We start from the raw sequence: 18,708 nt of genomic DNA, 5'->3' as shown, positions 1-18,708 counted from the left end.
AATATCCACGGAAAACAGCAAATTCACAGATACGTAATGACCAGAAAAAAATGAATGAAAAAGGAGGAAGCAAACAAGTGTAGGACTGAAAGAAGAAACAAGCAAAGAAAAGAAGTCCGTCGTAAGTGCAGCAAGAATAAGAAAAAACAAAAGAATGTAGGAGAGGGAGAGAGAGAAAGAGGTGAGGGTGTTCAACGAACGATCCTCTGGAAGATCTTCAGTGCAAGTGAGTCACCAGATCTCACTACATACACTCAACCACTAAGCACAGTCGTTAAGTTCCGCGATTCCTGGCAGTATTTTTGCACATGGAATACGACCATAACGTTGTGCTACACTGTACTATACTGTACTGAACATGGCAGAACTGCAGCCATGAAAAGAGAGTATAAGCTAGGAAACTGGAGAAAGAGAGCATAGGCACCTATCGATGAAGACGCACCCATTCGAAGCAGCTGAGGTAATGTGTGGAGAGACATTTTGTCTGTATGTCAAGCTGCGCGCCCTTATCATTTTCAAACCTTTTTCAGTTTGAAATGGCATCGTTATCCCAATATGCAATCGCTAAGGAAAGGGCGAATTGCCATGTTGTTTGGTTATCTTTCTTCTCAACATTACTATAGTAGAAAGAAAGAAAAAAGAAACGCTCTTATTTCTGGACGTTCTTTCGTACTTTTTCTCTCTTCGTAACTTTAGTTTACATGTCAGAGATCCTCTAAGACTAACGCTCGGGTCTTAGACCCCAGACTGATTTAGTTGTTTACTTCCACAAATAAGAGTATTACGTGCCTCCTCAACTATATTTTACCCGAAATGTGATCCAGTGAATTCTTCGATTTTTGAAAAAAAAAGATAACAAAAAGAAAAGATGTTGGATTCTAGAGTCTCCTGTGTCGTTAGAAAGCAACCAGGTTGCTTGGTGGATGCAGTAAGATGTCATGAGAAGGGTCATCGGGATAGGTCACGCTGGCTGATCGCAGTAATCGTTAAAATGAAAGAAAATTCGCGAAAAAATAGTATTCCCTTGTGGACACCTACCCAGAAATAATTTACTAAGGAGACATTTATTCAATGTCGTTCACCATCAGGGCAATGTAATCTGCAGGTTAAATTAATCGCACTGGGGGAAGACCTTGCACCACTGGTCTGTGCTCAAGATGACAAGGCCACACTTATGAGTACTAATTGTTTGGAATCTTCGTAAGCTACATTATTTCACTTCTAATAGTGATGTTTTTAACATCCGCAGCGATCTTTAGTGTAATAAATTACGAACACGGTCTACAATATTTGAGCAAATCGAAGCTATATTTGTTACTCTGTGAATCAGCTTTATGCACAACGTCTGACGTACGGCAAGGCGTTTCTATTATATCTGTATATATTTGTATTTTTAGCTTATTTTTAGTTGGGTTTGGTGTAGGGCATATGGGATCACAACAATGAAGCGGTCGATGATTCGATACCTTCAGAGAGTTCTCATTCCTTTCGAGGTCTATAAATTGACACCAAGTTTGTCGGCAAGGATTGAGCTAATTCATCTGTTTGCCTCCGAATATTACTGTAGTCAATGTCAGCCAATTATCACTTATCCCCTATTTGCAGTTGGTTTGAAAGTGGTAGTGAGCTGCTGCGACAGGTTCGGGTGCGACTCCATATCCGATGATGCGGAACCACGTCAACCTAAACAAGCTCTCTATGCTTTCCCTTCAATAAATTGGTAAACAGATATGCATGGGAGAATAAAAATACTAATTTCGATACATCCTCGCAAGTTACTATTGCGGCCACATACGCCTCCGTAAGCCCCAGACGATTCTTTGTCGACCTCGAGTGCGTTATCTCATCCGAATCAAGACCGGGTATCTTATCCCTTGTAACATGGTAGAGGCAAATAACGCCCTCTATTCTATGAATTCCCACCATTATGATTTTTTGTGCTTTCTAGGATGAGGTTATAGACAGGGGATTAAACCAACGATCAGCTTTTTTAATCACGATGTTGGATTGCGTACCAAACACAAAGGAAGGGGTATAGCGTTGTCGTCCTGTGGGCTGAGCAGTAGATAGTGTTATTTATTTACACGAACACCGTGCTTACGCCTTCAACATTCACTAACAAGAAAAAGGAAGAAAACGAATACTGAAATTTTGTATAACGAAGTGTCCGTATACGCTTTTCAATAAACCACGGCACGACGATGATTTTCTTCTCCGGGGCCTGAGATGGTGAAAGTGATCCATCCCATCAAACACCCAACAGGGAAAATCCTATGAATTGACTTAGGAGTGCTCACCCTGTCTAAGTAAGAAACTAAGAGACACATGTAAGCTGTAGGAGTAGTCAATCTTGGAAGTTTACAAGTCTGTCCTAGCATGTCCTAGTAGCTGCGTCCCGCAAACATGCTATTTCACGGTTAACGTTGCCCATGGCTTTGCAACTTTGTTCCCGAGGCTAATAGCAAGAATTTGCTCTTAAATTCACCTTTCGTTTCTCGTTCGCTTTTCTTTGGTAAAAATTAACTTTGGTTCTGTTACAGTTCAACAAGATAATTCAAAGCTGTTTTATTTGTTGAGTACATAAAAATGTGCACTCGCCCTAAGCTTTTCGAACGACCTTTTTGGCAGCATTCCGTGCAACCTTCCTGACGACCTTCTTTGCGGCCAAACGCCTTGTCGCAGCAACACGATGAAGAGCTTTCCTCGATTTTTCGTCCTCACCTTCGTCACTACTACTGTCGCTGCCACTAATACTGTCGCTGCCACTGTTGCTGTCATTGTCGTCCTTTCCAATTTCCGCTGGTTCGGGATTATCAGCAAGAGCAGCGTTTTCATAGTTTGCAGAGCTTGGAGCATCCATTGGAGCGCTACTTCTCGTTGGACATGGACAGTATTCTCCATCGCTGCCGGGTGTTCCATCAGCTCCAGGATCTCCTAGTGCTCCGTCGGTACCAGATTGTCCGGGACTACCTGCAGGTCCAGAAGGACCGGGTGGACCAGGATTTCCGGCACCTGCAGCATCTCCATCCGCTCCAGGCTGTCCAGGTGCACCAATTGATCCAGCAGGTCCGGCTGGTCCAGGAAGTCCTTTACCACTAGTTCCAGGTGCTCCCACTTCTCCAGGTGCTCCAGCCTCCCCAGGTGCTCCGGGTTGTCCGGCATCTCCAGGTGGTCCTTGGGGTCCGGCTGGTCCAGGCCCAGATGCGGCTCCTGGTGCTCCTGGGTTTCCATCGGGTCCAGCAGGTCCAGCATCTCCATCGGGTCCCGGTGGTCCTGGTGGACCAGCAGGGCACTGGATACAACTGCCGTTCGATCCATTGCCGCCTTCTGAACTACCGTCACGTCCTGGCTGTCCTAGCGCTCCTGCCTCACCATCATCTCCAGGCTGTCCCGCTTCTCCTGGAGGTCCGGGTGGTCCTGCGGGACAGCTATTAGCTTGATGACCGCAGTTGCAGGCAGAACCACCAGCGTTACGTCTCCTAATGAGTACTGCTCTCTTCTCTCGAGCCACTTCCGGAGCAGTGCGCATCTTATGCCATGCAGAGTTGGCGATGTCCTCAAATATTTCTCTTTTTAAAAACGTCAGAAATAATTGTTACTTGGTAAATTTTTACTGACGATTTTGTTTACCTTAAAATTATCCAGTTCCAGAAGAGCGTCCTCGTAGAAGGTATTAATGTCATTGACGATGTAGGTCACACTCACCAAAGAAATAACAACCGCCACGGCAGACGTTGTGGCGACGCCACCTACAAGGGTTGTAGTTCCCATTTCCTAAAGATAACATCTCTTTACGTATTTACTCCAAGCAATAAAGGATTATGAAGAGTTTTACTGGTATTTTTTAAAATCGTACGGTTGAGGAATTGAACACCTTACGGAGTATCCTCCCTGGATGCTATGCCTCTGCTTTTATAACAAAGTCAAGGTCATCGGAAGGCGGCAACTGACCTGAGTATCAGCATTTCAGTTTCAGCAGTAGTAGTTTTCGAAAAGATAAGAAAAGAAAAGATGATAAAGATCGAAGTTGGACGTTAAGAGGAAGAGTGATGAGGCTGTGTCTAGTTGTATGTCGTACTAGTGATCCCAGCGCATTCTTAAGATCTTTAGATATAATCGAAAGTTTTCCTAGCAACCAAAGAGTTCTCTTCGAGACTTTGCATTATTCTCACTAAACGTTATTCGCTTCGTTAAAACATTTTTATTTCGAAAGATTGGGGCAGACAAATTCGTACTACTTATAACCTTGTGTCAAGGATGGGATTGCTGATTTTGTATTACATAATGTTATATTTACATTATACATTTTATTTTATAAGTTCGAGTGCAACCTAGTTCCGTAGTATAACATAAGCTACCTAGAAGTCTACAACTAGCAATAATTTGACAATTTATGAAAACAGATTAGTGCATTCAAATCCATATTCCGTACTGTTCATTTGATATTATCATTCATTGATGTTTTAATTTCATTCTATTATTATTCATTAGTACCTATTTTTTTGAATCTCATTTTGCTGTTCCTCAGATCTACGATGCGCTAAAGAGAGCAGGGGACAAGATCAAATTTCCGTTTTCAGCACGTTTAGACAACTTAAATTCACTTGTGAGGACGTGCTGTGAGAACACGAGTTGGCTCGTGTCCTCACAGCACGACAAAGCCCTCGGAGGTCTTTTTTTTTATCATATTTTAGCTAGCTTTTGTTTTCTTTTCATATGAAATTGAGTGAATAGGATAACAGAATCCTACCAAAGTTTTTTTTCCTAGTTAGTTTTGCTCCTTTCTCTGCACATAAGGAGCCTCTAAAATTTTACTTGGTAGCGAAAGGATCTCTCCTACAATTCTTCTTATAACTGTGCGTGATTACCATTCTTGTGGTCGTAGGCAAAAATTCCCAAAATTTCCTTAGAAGAATGGAAATAAAGCAAATAAATTACACGAAGAGTAGGAAAAAAAACAGAAATCCAACTCCCAAGAACAAAAGTCTTCAAGAAGATGTCTTGGCGTCAGAAGAAACCATAAAATCAGGAAAAAGGATTTCTCTAGGATTGTTACACCAAGAATGTTAGTCGTGCATATTCGGACGAAAGATTTGAATAGAAAGACAAATTCCACATTCTGAAATCTGAGATGCGCCATAGCTATGGGAAGAGGCTATAAGACTGATAGAAAATGACTTCGACTCCATGTATTCTATTCTTGAAACAGTCTACGAAAGAAAAAACGAAAAGAAGGAAGGAGTGAAGTTCGATGATCTTGTCGCACTCTTCGCCTGCCTTCATCGAAGGTAGAAAGCTTCATCCAGTTGCAACAATTTCACTTGTATAAGTTCTACGATGCATTCGTAGTGTGGTTTCCCTCAAAACTCATGGAATGCTGGGGTTTCTACTGTTTCTGATCGAACCGTTTACATTTACGTCTGCTCCGTGCACGCAAGTGAGAGACGGGATTCGAAGTTCTCTCCTACGTTAGCGATCGAAGGTTAGAGATGCCGCCGCGTTTGCCAAGGAAAGTAAAATAAGGTGGACTGGACACGTGATGCGCTTTAACGACAACCGTTGGACCAGAGCCGTGAGCGACTGGGTTCCCCGCGATATTAAGCGCACTACAGGAAGATCGCCGACCCGATGGTCAGATTTCTTTACGAAGCCCTTCAAAGAAAAATATGATGCTCTTTGTGTCCCACGCGAAAGAAGGAACCACTGGGCTACTATGGCACGCGATCGGGACAAATGGAAGAATTACTGGTGCCCGCTCGACCAGTTCGAAGATTAACGGGAGTCAAGGTGATCAAGGTGAACCATTCGTTTCTTCACGCTAAACTGCTGAAAACTGTCGAGTGAACTCCAACAAACCGCCCTGTCTAGGCTTCTGCGGTATCTCTCTGTGCCGTTTGCTGCACCGCAGATGAGAGATAGGTCCGTCATTAGCATCGAAAATTGCACCATATATAGTAGGGTCAAAACGACATGGAGCACGTACGCAATTGCGTACGCGGCTTCTCTCGAGGCGCCTCGCTGGAGCGTAGCTGCTAGGAGCGTGGTGAAATCCTTGTTGGTACTACCCATCACTGCAGTTTGCGAGTGTCCAAACTCGGTTTTAACTGCTGCCTCACCGTGCCTTTTCGACCGCATACGCAAATGCACTGCAACTACACTCGTGATTCATGCCGTTTTGACCCGACTATACTGCGGCGATGCTAATGAGAAAAAAGTAGGTGGATGCGCGACAGCTGTGAGGAACGATTACAACAACCTGGTTAAGGAATTTGGCGCCTTTTATGATGAAATCAATGCGTTGGTGTCTAAAACACCCAACCAACAGGTTGTCGTTGTCGGAATCGAAGATTGGACTCGAACAACAATCCGATGTGCTAAGAAAATGGTATTATCCAGCGGAACGCACTTCGGACAACAGTGACCGTCTGCTCGACTTATATGAACAGACGGGCCTCATCATTGTTCCCACGTTTAAGAGGGATCATCGACGCCATCACCTCACATGTCAGGGAGCAACCCTTTTAACGCCTGAAGAGCAGCGCATGCGGAAGATGAGGACCCTAAAGCTTCAGCTAGACTACGTTCTGGCGAGGAACATTGCTCAGTCAAATATCCGAAATTCTACAGCTGTTTGAGCTGTCGCGTTCGACTCTGACCACTGTCCTGTTCTTTTCCACACAGATACGGTTCCACAAGAGAAACGGAAGAGTTCCTCTTCAACTGAAAATCGACATAGCAGGTCTGAAAGACGAAGAATGCAGAACGAAATACCGCCAGTGTTTGTCTATTCAAGTTGGAGGGCGGAACAAGAAGAAACTTGGCGATGCGCATTCCTTTACAAAGTGCATCCAGGACGCTGCAAAGGAAACCCTCCCAGTTCAAATGCCGCGGAAGAAGCTTGCCCTTGCATCTGCGGAAACAAAGTCCACGTACAAGTCTATGTGTCACCCACCGCACCTGCCGGTGACTTCAACCAGGAATTCAATCTTAGAAGGAAGCTGCGTCGTCAACCGCGATAGCGAGTGGACGTCAAGAGCGAAGCTGTTTGAAAAGGAGTGGGAGAACAAGAACCCGCGGGAAACATATGCTTTACTAGAACAATATGGCGGCAAAATGAAAGGATGTTCTCCTGTGTTTAACACTGCCAATGGAGTGGCTGTCGGTGAAGCGACACTTCTAACTTTGACGGATTTCTAATCACTTTAATACCTTGCTGAACTGGCAAGCGCCGTCACTTCCTGAACCTAAGCACGTTGATAGACCGACATATGCGGCTAACGAGGAACCACCGACCAAGTCAGAGGTTCTGATCTGTATCCAAAATATGAGAAATGGAAAATGTGGTAGATGCGATGGTATTAACGCAGGAGTCCTGGAATATCTTCCTCCATCTGGGATTCGTGAGATGACAAAGATCATCCTTTCAATATGGATAGACGAAAGGATACCGGACTCGTGGAGACACGCTATCATAATTCCCCTACACAAGAAGGTGTCCATCGCGAACTCTCTGAATTACCGAGGGATCTCTTTGCTTCTGTACAAGGTATTGGAGCGGATTATCTTGGACCGACTCATTAAACATCGCGAAGAAACAACGCGCGACGAGCAAGCTGACTTTCGTTCTGGCCGATCTACGATAGACCAGGTGTTCATCGTCAGGAGAGTGATCGGAATCTTACAGCGGTATTCGAAGCAAATGCAATTAATGTTTCTGGAATTTGAGGCCGCGTTCGACTTTCCTCATCGATGCCGTCTTCTCAAGGTGCCCCGCGCCGATGGAGTACCAAGATAGTTCGTTCGCTTTCTTGATGACATGAATCAACGAACAACTGCTGCAGTTCGAATGTACAATACCTTTTGAGGTGGTAGCTGGAGTAAGACAAGAAGCAGTAGCATGGTCTTTCCTGTTCAATTTCGCCATCGCCGACATTGTGCGAAGAACAGTAGATCAGTGTCCTGTCGATATTATTCTAACACCATCAGTAAGCTGGCCGCAGCCTACTGACTACGTCTAAGCCCTGATAAATGCAAGAAGAGCAGTGGATCTCTTCGAGACCCTGAACGGGAATCAGGGTGGACGGACAACAGATGGTTACCTGAGTTGTACGCCGAAGAACAACGGCAGCTACGAGAAAGATATTCAGCAAAGATGCGCTAAGGCCACTTCTACATTTAACTCCTTAACAAAATCCCTGTGATGGACACCTATCACTAACGAAGTCAAGGTGCAAGTCTACCTATCCGCATTTCGCCCCATCATGATGTACGGATCGGAAACCTGGGCAGCACTATCTACGGTGATGGAGAGGCTTGATGCAAGGAACGAAAGCTGCTTAGACGGCTACGTAGCAATTTTTGGCCTAGGGTATACCACAATGAAGATCTTTACGCAGAAATTGATGTGGTATACTTGCAGATAACACGTGAAAGATATCAACATCTTGCACCACCGTCGAGAGTGGCTAGAGTAAATGCCTTCGCTTCTTTGGTCATATATTAAGGAGACCGGCAGATCGCCTTGTTCAGTGAGTTCTGAGAAGTTTGTTGAGTTCATGCTAGAAGAAGCCACGTGGCCAAAAACGGAAGTTCTGAAATGAGGTAGTGGAAGAGGACCTGAGGACACTTGGCGTTGATAGGCAGTACAGGCGAGACGTAAGGTTCCACAGAATATGGAATAGCGGCGAATGGATTGATTCTGTGCAAGATCTCGCAAAAGATCGAGAAGGTTGGGCAGAGTTGTGTTCAAGGACGGCACAACTCGGTGAGGATGCTAATCGCGTGAGGTGGTGACATCAGCCCACCGATTAAGTCGAGTAAGTCGCTGCAGTGTGGTTTGTAAAAACCCCAACATCGCTACAGTGGTTTCTTGTTGATCAAATCTCTTTCGTCTTTTCTTTGGTTTTCGCGTCTTTCCGGTGCTCTCATTCTTTCGCAAGATTTGCGGCTACATCCTCAGCGGAGGCGGATACCCAGAAATTACGCCGACGATCGATGAAACGATTGTCGATAGGATTGACGCCAACGGAAATGGATTTGGTAATGACTATGACTTGACCTCTAATCAAGCAGAATTCCACAAAACGTGGACAAAACACTACAGAAAAAAAAACAGAAGAAATGAGCACTTAGCAGCTTATTTACGTCACCGCCCTATCGACAACCATTAAATCGTTACTCGCTCAACTCATCAGGCCGATACATTATGTTCAGGGCCATCTGTATATGTAAGAATGCATGCACAAGCACAAAGAAATAATAGGCAAGTCTCCACTCAGAATAAATGGTATCTTCCTTTCCAATAATCTACTATATAATAACGGGCTTTCTGACTTTTTTTTTGGTCAATTAAATGAGGGTGGACTCCACCGGCGTGTTAATGCCTAAGTGAGTATAAATAGTGGTCACGGCGTCACCTATAAAATGGACGTCAGCGCCGATACCTTAGAAGGTGACGTCACGCGTCATACCAGGGGGCAGTCCATCGCAGATAGCCTGAGTGCGACGGTCCACGCGCCGATAGCCTTAGATGACGCAGTGATACCTTAGGTGCGACGTCCACGCGAAGCCTTAGAAGGGGTGCGACGGGTCTGGATAGCCTTAGAAGGGTGCGACGGTCCATCGGCGTCGTACCTATAGAAGGGCCGTCTCGCGTCTCTTAAGTGAGGTGCGGGTTTGCGCCGCCGTAGCCTTGGGTGCACGTCCATGCCCAGCAGTGGACCCGCATACTAGGGACGGTCCGGAATAGCCTTGAAGGTGCGAGTCCACGCCGATAGCCTTGAAGGGGTGCACGGGTCCATCGGCGCCGAAGCCTTAGAAGGGGGTGCGACGGGTCCACGCGCGAATCCCACCTCACCCCGTCTCCTTAGGTGCGCTGGGGTATACTGGCCTCCCTGATCCTGATATCCGGCAATATAGATAAGGACCCCCTCCCTTTACTCTTTCTTTCTCCGTTTTTAAGGAATGAAATGTGATGTAAATAATTTAAAAATGAAGAGTATAATGGAAAAGAAACTTTTTTTTTAATATAAGCAAACAAAAAAATATCTAAAGAACTCCTTCTAAGTGTTTGCATAAATATTAGGATAAACGGAAACGACCTTTTGGGTGCAGCCCATTTCCTATGAGTGGTAGTTACAAGCGGTGCGAACAATATTTCCCTGATTTATGAAATGTTATTAGACTACGTGAGTGCAGATTTTTCGCTCCTGTATTTCTTCAGAACCAGGCTAGTTCATCTTGAGCTGATCAGTGGTTTCGTAAAGTCTCTGGAAAGTTCATGTTTCAAAAAGTGAGATAAGGATTACGTGAATTTTTCATGACCAGCGTGCTTTCAATCTTTTGAAATGTTTCGGATATACAATAGTTGCAGACATCTTTTCAATCTTACCAGTACCCAAGGATCCTCTATTCATGGACTTCTCCTTTTGGTTGTTTTAAAAAAACGTTGAAGTATCGAAAACGTAACAGAAATCAATCTTAGGTTCAATTTCTATATGTGCTAACGTCTGTTAATGCTATATGGTTCGTCATATTTCACATCTATTGTTCCAGCGGAAGAGTTTCGTCGGTTGGTAGATTACTCTATTATTGCTTAGCAATGGGGCTTTCGAAAACAAAACTCGTTGAGTTATAGTTTGTTTTTTGATGAGATGCCTCGGAGAGTAGATTACATATAAAATTGTCACATTCATTTAGTGCGGCGAGAGTAATCGTTGCGCCACGTTTTAAGCAAAAGTGAGCTCCATCTGTCCTAAACGTACTAGTCCCGTTAATTTCCACTCTCACACATTCGGCCTTGACGATATTGTGGGATGACCGAACTCAATTAGATAGTTAGATGACCCATCTTTATTGGATTTGTGGGCTCAGCATCTTTTCCAATCGATTTGTCTCCTTGCTGTCGTCATCTAAGATGTCTTCAATTCTCGCTAGGCCACTTTGGCAAGGTGCTTGAGCCGTATTCAGCTGTGCTCTCCGCCGATCCATCCGTGCGACAAACCCAACATCCCATCTCGTTGGCGTTTGGATATTTTGAAATCCACTCAGGCGTTTTTTAGTCCATCCATCGTCTATTCTTAACGTAATTTGACCTCCATCTATACTTTGCTTTCTATATATATTACACTAGGTCGCAAAGAAAGGACATTTCTCTTAACTCGGAGCTGCGGAAAACGGAAAGTGACATCATTTGCGTCGATTTCTCTTTAGAACACATTTCTTTAATGCTCTTTAGGTAGTAAGAAGTTTTCTAGACGTGGCAGCGATATCTGGCCACGTCTTCGCTGTGTGGCAGAGAGTAGGAAGAACTGTCGAGTCAAACAGATGGACACGGAGCTCTTCGTCCGTAAATTGGTCTGTAGTTTCCCAGACTGGTGCGAATCCTGCCTACGCTGCTCTCATCCTTCTGTTCAGTTCTTCCGTCAAGCCTTTCTTCATATTCATAGAACGTCCGAGATACACGAACACAAAGATGACGAAGTTCAAACGATTTGGGAGACTTCAAAACAAGAAGGTGTGCAATTTGCATCTGATAGCGGAATATCACATTCTCGAAGGCCCCTGCAGCACTTCAGACTTATTCTTCTTCGCAGTGCTTTAAGAATCTCCTCCTGCCTGTATTCCAAATGATGCTCATGCATCGCCTTTCTGCAGCTGGTATTTGCTACTAACCGCTCAATGTGCGGTGGATTCGGATCGAACCTCGAAGCCCTTTTTCTTACCAACAATTTCTTGATGGTCTCCAGAACTTGGTCCAAGTTTATCGTGTTCGACTTCAAGGCACGTTCAGTACGTAATCCTTTGAGCAACAGGTTGTAGTTTACGTTTGACCCCTCCTCAGTGTGCTATTCGTCTTGGGACAAAGAGTGCTCGAGTAGGCAATAATCGTATACGACTTCTTTCCTCTTTCATTGCGAAGCACCGACGCTCTCTTTCATATTGTGGACGAGTCGAATTTACGCACGAAAGAGACGCTGTGCAGAACAACTACAAAAAGATGGTACTAGCGAGACTTCATGCAGACACCAGATCCAGTTGGTGAGTATTTGCTCAATCATCGAGTCGTGCCATTGGGCGATTCCCATGTCCATCGAAGATGACCTTCTCTCATGGAAAGACAATTCCCACGAAAGAGGCGAGTGGCGGACAATAGCCTGGCAAGACGATTCCAATTTTCATTCCGGACCAATTGATCAAGTCTTCCGATCTTGTATTCCTCTTTTGTGACCTTCCCTAGTTTTGCGTTGGGTTTTCTGACAATGAATTTGTAGAAGTACTTCCCATTGCGGATCATTTCCTTCGGCTCCTCATAAAACGCGCTTAATTTACCGGTTGCTGATGTTGCTAAGTAGCATCTGATGCTAATGAATTTTTGGCGCTGAAGCCGGAGAGGAAGGTCAGGCCAGGTGACCTCTCTCTTGAGAATGGACCAGTTGGATGATAGACGAGTGCACAGCAAAACTAACAGCACTTACATCTCGTGATGAAAAACCCCCCTTTATCTGTCGTACGTCTCCCCTTCTGCTCTTGGTCTTTTGCGGGGCATCATATAGAATTTGATACGCTGCTCCGAAAAGTGCAGGTAGGTAGATCAGCGTTTGTGGACGCTGTTCTTGCGTTGCAAGAGTAAAGTCTGAAACAGTCTCCATGGCGAAACGTGCACGATTCCTCCTCTCACCCATCGCCCTAGCGTCCGACTTCTGAGACGCAGGACCCGAGTGTGCAGGGTACTGCGGCAATATGTGTGCTGGAGTGGCAAGTAGACTTTTCCACACTAAAGAGCCCTGCCATGGCGAGGTTAGCTTTCACCACAGGTTGTCACGAACTTATATGGATCGGGAAGACAGCTTCTGGCATTTCTAGTGTTCAATCCTAACTAGGCTTTCGATTTTCACAAGACGGGATTTCGAAGGTGTCAAACTCGCCACTTGGGAGAGCCTACCAGGGAATGTACCTCCTCTGTGCATCCCAGATCGACGCTCAGAGCCATCTCCACGCTACTATGAGGCGGTAAACCGTGGTGGAGAGATGACCGACAGCCACTATTTTGCAGTATCGCAAGAAGCAGCCACAAACCCTCTCGGGAGCTTTAGGATACTAGTAACGTTATCAACATAGACAGTGTCCAAATCTTCAAGTCCAAGCACACGTCTTGCGACGCTCCTTTTGCACTCGAACTCGATGTTTTTTGGATAAAAACGACTACACCTTATAACGACGAGACATCTCCACCGAGAGGGGTATAACGATGGTCTTATCAAGATCGCAGCCGCTTGTTTCTCTTCCGCTTCAAATACAGCCGCTTACGCAACTGCAGCAGCCTTTGAGTCGCTTTGATTCCACTTTTGTTCGGAATGAAGAATACCGGTCTACCTAGCTGACCCCCGTGAAAGGGGATGTTATAGCAACGCCCACTGGAGTGCTGAACGCGAATGAGGCTTTCCTTCATGTCAAGAGATTCAGTGTGCAGCTGTGCTGCATGCTCTCCAAGACATCAACTATTACAAATTGGAGCAAAACGCGTTTGCGCATGGCGAGTGGACTGATATGCCAGAGACCTTATTTTTCATCCTTTTAAAAAGGCAACGTAAACACTCCAGAAAAGAAATGGAATTGTAGCTTTGAACGTACAATAATTGATGCTTATTAAATCTTACTGTTTTCAGGGAGAGGAAGATATAGGTTAGTGAGTTCGAAATCAAGCTGTCAGTTTGTTTCTCCAGTGTCACTAACGCAACATTGTTGTTTCATGAGCTTTTTTCCAGAACCCGTAAGACCACCGCAGGCAAGAAATCTTCCACGGACTGACTTTGAAATGGCGATGAACTTTTGTGTCCAACTTCTGTTCTCTCATCCACTTTTTTACAGGCAAGTGGGAGAAGGAAGTCAGCAGAAAAACGCGTACCGCAGCAGGGCTTCGATCGTCGCCCGACTCCTAAGGTTTTATAGAAACACTCAACCAATATTATTTGATCAAACTCGATTTTTTTCTAGGGTGGTGTACAACAATCACCTGCTCCGCTGAAAATAAGAGCTCCTGAGCAGAACAAAATGATGGGCACGTATGACCCTAACTATCAAACACTAGCCGGGTTGAACAACGACGACGTATTCGCTAAAAAGGTTATCGATTCACAAGTTTTTTGACATTTTCCAAACTGACTTTTTGACAACGGAATGAAAAGGAAGCAGGGATCTTTCAAGAGATTTATAACATAGTGATGTTAAAGGCAGCATACCACGAAACTGACGTGTATAGATTTCCATGGAAAGCTTCTACACATAGATTGTGGAAAACCAGTTGGTTCCGCTCATCTTTCGCTGCGAAAGTCGCTGTAAGAAACGGCCCGGAAGCCGTCGCTTTTTACGACGACTTGCAGTGCAACTCGCCACCCTTGCTCACGCGCCGCATCAACGAGCGAGCCTTCGAGGACTGATAAGGTCTCCTTGCCAGCGTATTCAAGTGAAACTAAAGTATAGACTCGTGCGGAGGACGAAAGGTGTATATAGGCGCGTTCTGACACACCTCGTAGGAACTAAAGCGACTCTCTTGCCGTTTTTTACGACGGAGAGATAAGCGGAATCACGTGGTTTTCCGCAATCTACGACACCGTACAGAAGTTTTCTACGAGAGGTCCATAATACGTTAGATTCATGGTATGCTGCCTTTAACGGTGAAGTTTGTTAATTGTCACGCAAACAAAAATCATATACTTGCATTATCATCTCTACATTAACGCAATGTAGCCGAACGCATCAATGTATGATTAAGGATAGTTTAACGGCAACTACTTTTTCGTCTATCCTTTATCGATTGTTGACGAAATGTAACATTAGTACATCTGGGAATCTAGAAGTCGTTGAAATTATGTTCGAACACGACCAATATTGATTGCGGCAGCACGAGAACAATGCTCTTGTATGGAGATCCTAATGAAATTTATGGAATTAAAATTTCACAAATTTCGACCATAGTAGTAATGCTCAAGTGTACATATGTTTCTTTTTTCACTAGGAGCGGACAAGAAACAAGAAACATTATTAATGAATGAAGTTATTAAGTTTCCTGGGCATTTCACTTGTTTAAAACATCAATGATCTGCAACTTTCAGGATGGAGGTGGTGCTAGACCTTTGAATATTAGAGCTCCTGCCCAAAATAAAATGATGGGAACATACGATCCAAACTACCAAACATTGGCTGGCCTCAATAACGAAGATGTATTCAAAAAGAAGGTTGGTCCTTCTCATGTCTAGCGCCCAACTTCATCTCACACGCATCCGGAATTCATGGAACATTGGCAGCTATCGCTTTTGCTTGGGAATACCTCACAGCCAGTTGTTCCAAAGGCGATTGCCACTTTTCTACTGCTGCCATTGTCCGCGAGCCCACACATGGGTCTCAAATTTTAGTTAGGAACCGTTTCACAGCTATAGCCACTGCTCGAGTTGCGTTTCACCTCTCTGACTGCTCCGCGTTTCGCAGTTCCTTGCACATTCGCCTCGGGTTGGTAGCATGCCTTATTCAGAAAGTGGAAACACGCATGCGAACAGCTGCTTAAATAGTGGCCAACAGTTTACGTGATAGGACGTGGGATCTTAAATTAATCACTGCTGTGATGAGGTTCGCCATTTCATGTTAGCACATCAATCTGCTAACTGTTGGGGAAAACATGAGGAAAATCCATACCTCGAGAAATGCTTTCAAATTGCGTGCGTCTCATGCGTCTATGTTGCATTGGCATCGGAGGAGGGTTCGAAGTTGAAGTTTGAATGTTCTCCAAACGTAGAACTGACGCCTTTACAAAGAAAACTAAAATCATTCACCGAAATATACACAAGAAGAAAGTGTTGCTGGAAAAACACAATTCTAATTTCACAGAACATGCCACTACTATTAATTTTTAATAATCAGTGAATACGAGCGAAGTCAGTGATGCATCAGTGAAGCACAAAAAGTCCAAAGTTCGGCTGTAACCGGACGTCCAGATTCTTCCAAATGCGTGGTATTTTGCACGTTTAATTCCCCGTCACTCTAGATCTTGACTCTTTTTACGAAAATAGAGGCAAGGTGTGGGCACTCCTTCCAAAATTCCGTTCACCTCGTTCAAGATGAATTAATTTCCCGCATTCGCTTGTCTAATAGGCTTTGGACTAATGAATTGGTCTTTGAGAATCACCTAATATTTTCCGCTGTTCTTGATTTGAGAGGTGGGTGTGCCGCAGTCGATTAGAGGTCCGCCATAGCTGTACGGTCGATGGTTCAAAACCATCTTAGTGCCAACCATTTCATCCTTCCGGGGTAGATAAATTGCCACTAGACTTTTCTGGGAGCATAAAACAGTGACTTGATCAGCGGCTGGCTCACACAAGTCATTGCATAGGCCAACACGTGTTCGAAAACATGACGCGTTGACGAATCCCGAGTGGATTGATACGCAATTGACTTTACTTCCATGTCTTTATTTTTGAGGAGACATGATAAAATTATAACAAAGTGTATTTAAAATTTCTAAACTTCACAGTGCTGTTTTTAGTGAGCGTCATTTTTTTTTCAAAATAAAAATTCTGCAGGAGGAAGCACCGGCTGCAGGTGGAAATGTACAAATTCGACCTCCAGAGCAAAATAAGATGGTAGGAACGTATGACCCGAACTATCAAACACTGGCTGGCCTAAACAACGAGGATATGTTCAAAAAGAAGGTAACATAAAATAACTGGAAGGTAACTGAGGGGCTGTTGTCAATACTCACATTTACATAGCTTGTCGCCTTTCTTTAAATTTCTAAGCAAGCTTCTTTATGTCTCAAATATGTGGAAATTCCATGAAAATATTCTTTAGGAGACCGGTGGTGGTCTAGCGGCCGGGGGTCCAACAGGAGGCGGAGCGTTGAAAATAAAACCACCAGAACAGAAAAAGGTTATGGGAACGTATGATCCAAACTATCAAACGTTGGCTGGTCTTAACAATGAGGACATTTTTAAGCCGAAGGTAATCTATGTTTTCAATGCGGAGAAGGAAGCCTTTATAAAAAATTACTAGTGTAAAATTGAAATTGTTAAACTGTAAAATTACTAGAGTAATTTTTACAATGGTTCTGCTTTAGGCTGAAAACAAGAAAAAAGAAGGCAAAGAGGACAATGAAAATCGATGGTGTACCTACTAATCAATAAAAACAATTTCGCTGCTTTTGCTTGAAATTAAAATGCTGTTTCCCATTCCTAGAACAGTGTTCTAGATAGCTTTAAATCATTATTTTAAAATTATATCGTACTTCGCCCATCGTCCCTCAAATAGAACTTTGGCCACAACATGTAGAAGATTAAATGCTTTAACGTCTATCGATGTAAAGGCGGGTTAGAAAGGTACGAAATTTGCTGGATCTAGTGAATGCAGAGATTTGGGGAGTTTCACAACACACCAATTCCTGAATCTGGCAGCAAAATGCCTTGTAGAGAAGTTTTTGAAAGAAGAGGAAAGAAAAAGAAGGGAGAAAAAAAAGAAAAGGAAAAAAAGAAAGAAAAAATAGGACGGGTCACTTTTATTTACACTCGAAGCAGAGTTGATATGATTTTTAATTAGGATTATGTTTTTGCAACCCCGCGTTCCTCAGAACCCAAGATTTTAGGATCATCTCCAATTTACCCTCAGTGCTCTCAATGCCAACTGTAGCTCTAAATTATGTAGAACTTATCATGCTATACAATAACACGTGTGTTTCTGTGTGTCCGAATCAGCACCGCCAGCCCGGCAGTATGCTACCACTAAACCAGTGTCAACAGTTGTAGCCTGATATTTGAACAAAATGATAGGACTGGTTACTTCTAGTTTCACTTTAGGGAGAACGTTAAGAGCATGTTCAACTCCAGTTTTACAAACAAAGATTTTTCTACAGCGCTTTCTCAAGCAAAGATTTATTTCTAGCCATTGTGTTTTATGCCGACTTTTCTTTCCGCAGATTTACTAATGTAAATATTTAAAAATAACAATTACCTATCAAAATTTTGTTTTGATGGTGTTAAAGAGCCTGCGTTAAATGGGACAAAACAGAATCATATTTTAAAGTTTGCTATATGTTTAATCTTAGCAATAGTTTAGATCCTAGCTTTCTTCCTTTTTGAATATTTTCATCTTTTTCGACATTTTTACATAAAGCTCTTTCGTTTTCTTGGCAATTTTTCCAGGTGCCTTTCGTGTACTACTTCGTACCGTGCGTATGCGTTTTGTTGAAAATTACAAAGCTTACGGTGATCGGTCTTTTCTATGTTGTTGTCGAAAAAGTGCCAGACTAGACATCCCTCTATAATTCTTTTATTTTTGTAGTGTTTGAGTCAGAATTCTGAAAATCATCGAATATTTTTGCCAAAAGGAAGTGAGCCTGGGTGTAACAAGCCCCACGGCGAAAGATACGCGCGTAGCTCAATAAGGCAGCTTGAAAATTATCTGAAAGCCTTGAATTACTACGTGACCCCCAGAAAACAAAAAGGTGGCGTAGGACGGTCTCGACGGCGCCAGCGCGGAATCTTGGTCCCGATTAACAGTTTAATAGATGTGTCCACTTCGGAAAGTGGTAGGAGGGGTAGAAAAGAGTAGAATTGGATACGACGGCCGCAACGATCCCGAAAGGCAGTGAAATGTATCCTACGACGTCAGGTAGGCTGAAGAAAGTCGAGTGGTGGGGTAGAACTGGTCCTACGATGTCAGATC

At 43.8% G+C, this 18,708-nt stretch overlaps 5 protein-coding genes across 5 annotated transcripts; 4 read left to right on the top strand and 1 right to left on the bottom strand.

The window, feature by feature from the left end:
* Positions 1-2,599: 2,599 nt before the first annotated feature.
* On the bottom strand, positions 2,600-3,771 carry RB195_002361 (uncharacterized protein; the record flags this gene model as incomplete). The annotated part of the gene is made up of 2 exons (XM_013444266.2): positions 2,600-3,556; positions 3,631-3,771. The coding sequence occupies 2 exons, from the start codon at positions 3,769-3,771 to the stop codon at positions 2,600-2,602; spliced, it is 1,098 nt and encodes a 365-aa protein (XP_013299720.2).
* A 2,522-nt stretch (positions 3,772-6,293) lies between these two features.
* Positions 6,294-6,635, top strand: RB195_002360 (uncharacterized protein; the record flags this gene model as incomplete). Its single annotated transcript, XM_064199592.1, has 1 exon — positions 6,294-6,635. The coding sequence occupies one exon, from the start codon at positions 6,294-6,296 to the stop codon at positions 6,633-6,635; it is 342 nt and encodes a 113-aa protein (XP_064055473.1).
* A 247-nt stretch (positions 6,636-6,882) lies between these two features.
* RB195_002359 (uncharacterized protein) lies at positions 6,883-7,197 on the top strand (the record flags this gene model as incomplete). The annotated part of the gene is made up of 1 exon (XM_064199591.1): positions 6,883-7,197. One exon carries the CDS (start codon positions 6,883-6,885, stop codon positions 7,195-7,197), a length of 315 nt encoding a protein of 104 aa, XP_064055472.1.
* Positions 7,198-7,324: 127 nt separating this feature from the next.
* Positions 7,325-7,795, top strand: RB195_002358 (uncharacterized protein; the record flags this gene model as incomplete). Its single annotated transcript, XM_064199590.1, has 1 exon — positions 7,325-7,795. One exon carries the CDS (start codon positions 7,325-7,327, stop codon positions 7,793-7,795), a length of 471 nt encoding a protein of 156 aa, XP_064055471.1.
* A 2,377-nt stretch (positions 7,796-10,172) lies between these two features.
* On the top strand, positions 10,173-17,167 carry RB195_002357 (uncharacterized protein; the record flags this gene model as incomplete). Its single annotated transcript, XM_013444265.2, has 10 exons — positions 10,173-10,187; positions 10,484-10,570; positions 13,668-13,683; positions 13,767-13,786; positions 13,870-13,941; positions 13,996-14,124; positions 15,114-15,236; positions 16,575-16,703; positions 16,843-16,992; positions 17,108-17,167. The coding sequence occupies 10 exons, from the start codon at positions 10,173-10,175 to the stop codon at positions 17,165-17,167; spliced, it is 801 nt and encodes a 266-aa protein (XP_013299719.2).
* Between the last annotated feature and the right edge of the window lie 1,541 nt (positions 17,168-18,708).

The sequence above is a fragment of the Necator americanus genome, chromosome IV, assembly GCF_031761385.1.
Source record: "Necator americanus strain Aroian chromosome IV, whole genome shotgun sequence".
Classification (NCBI taxonomy): domain Eukaryota; kingdom Metazoa; phylum Nematoda; class Chromadorea; order Rhabditida; family Ancylostomatidae; genus Necator; species Necator americanus.
The sequence above is the reverse complement of the archived record's forward strand: the minus strand, read 5'-3'. Positions and strand labels throughout refer to the sequence as shown.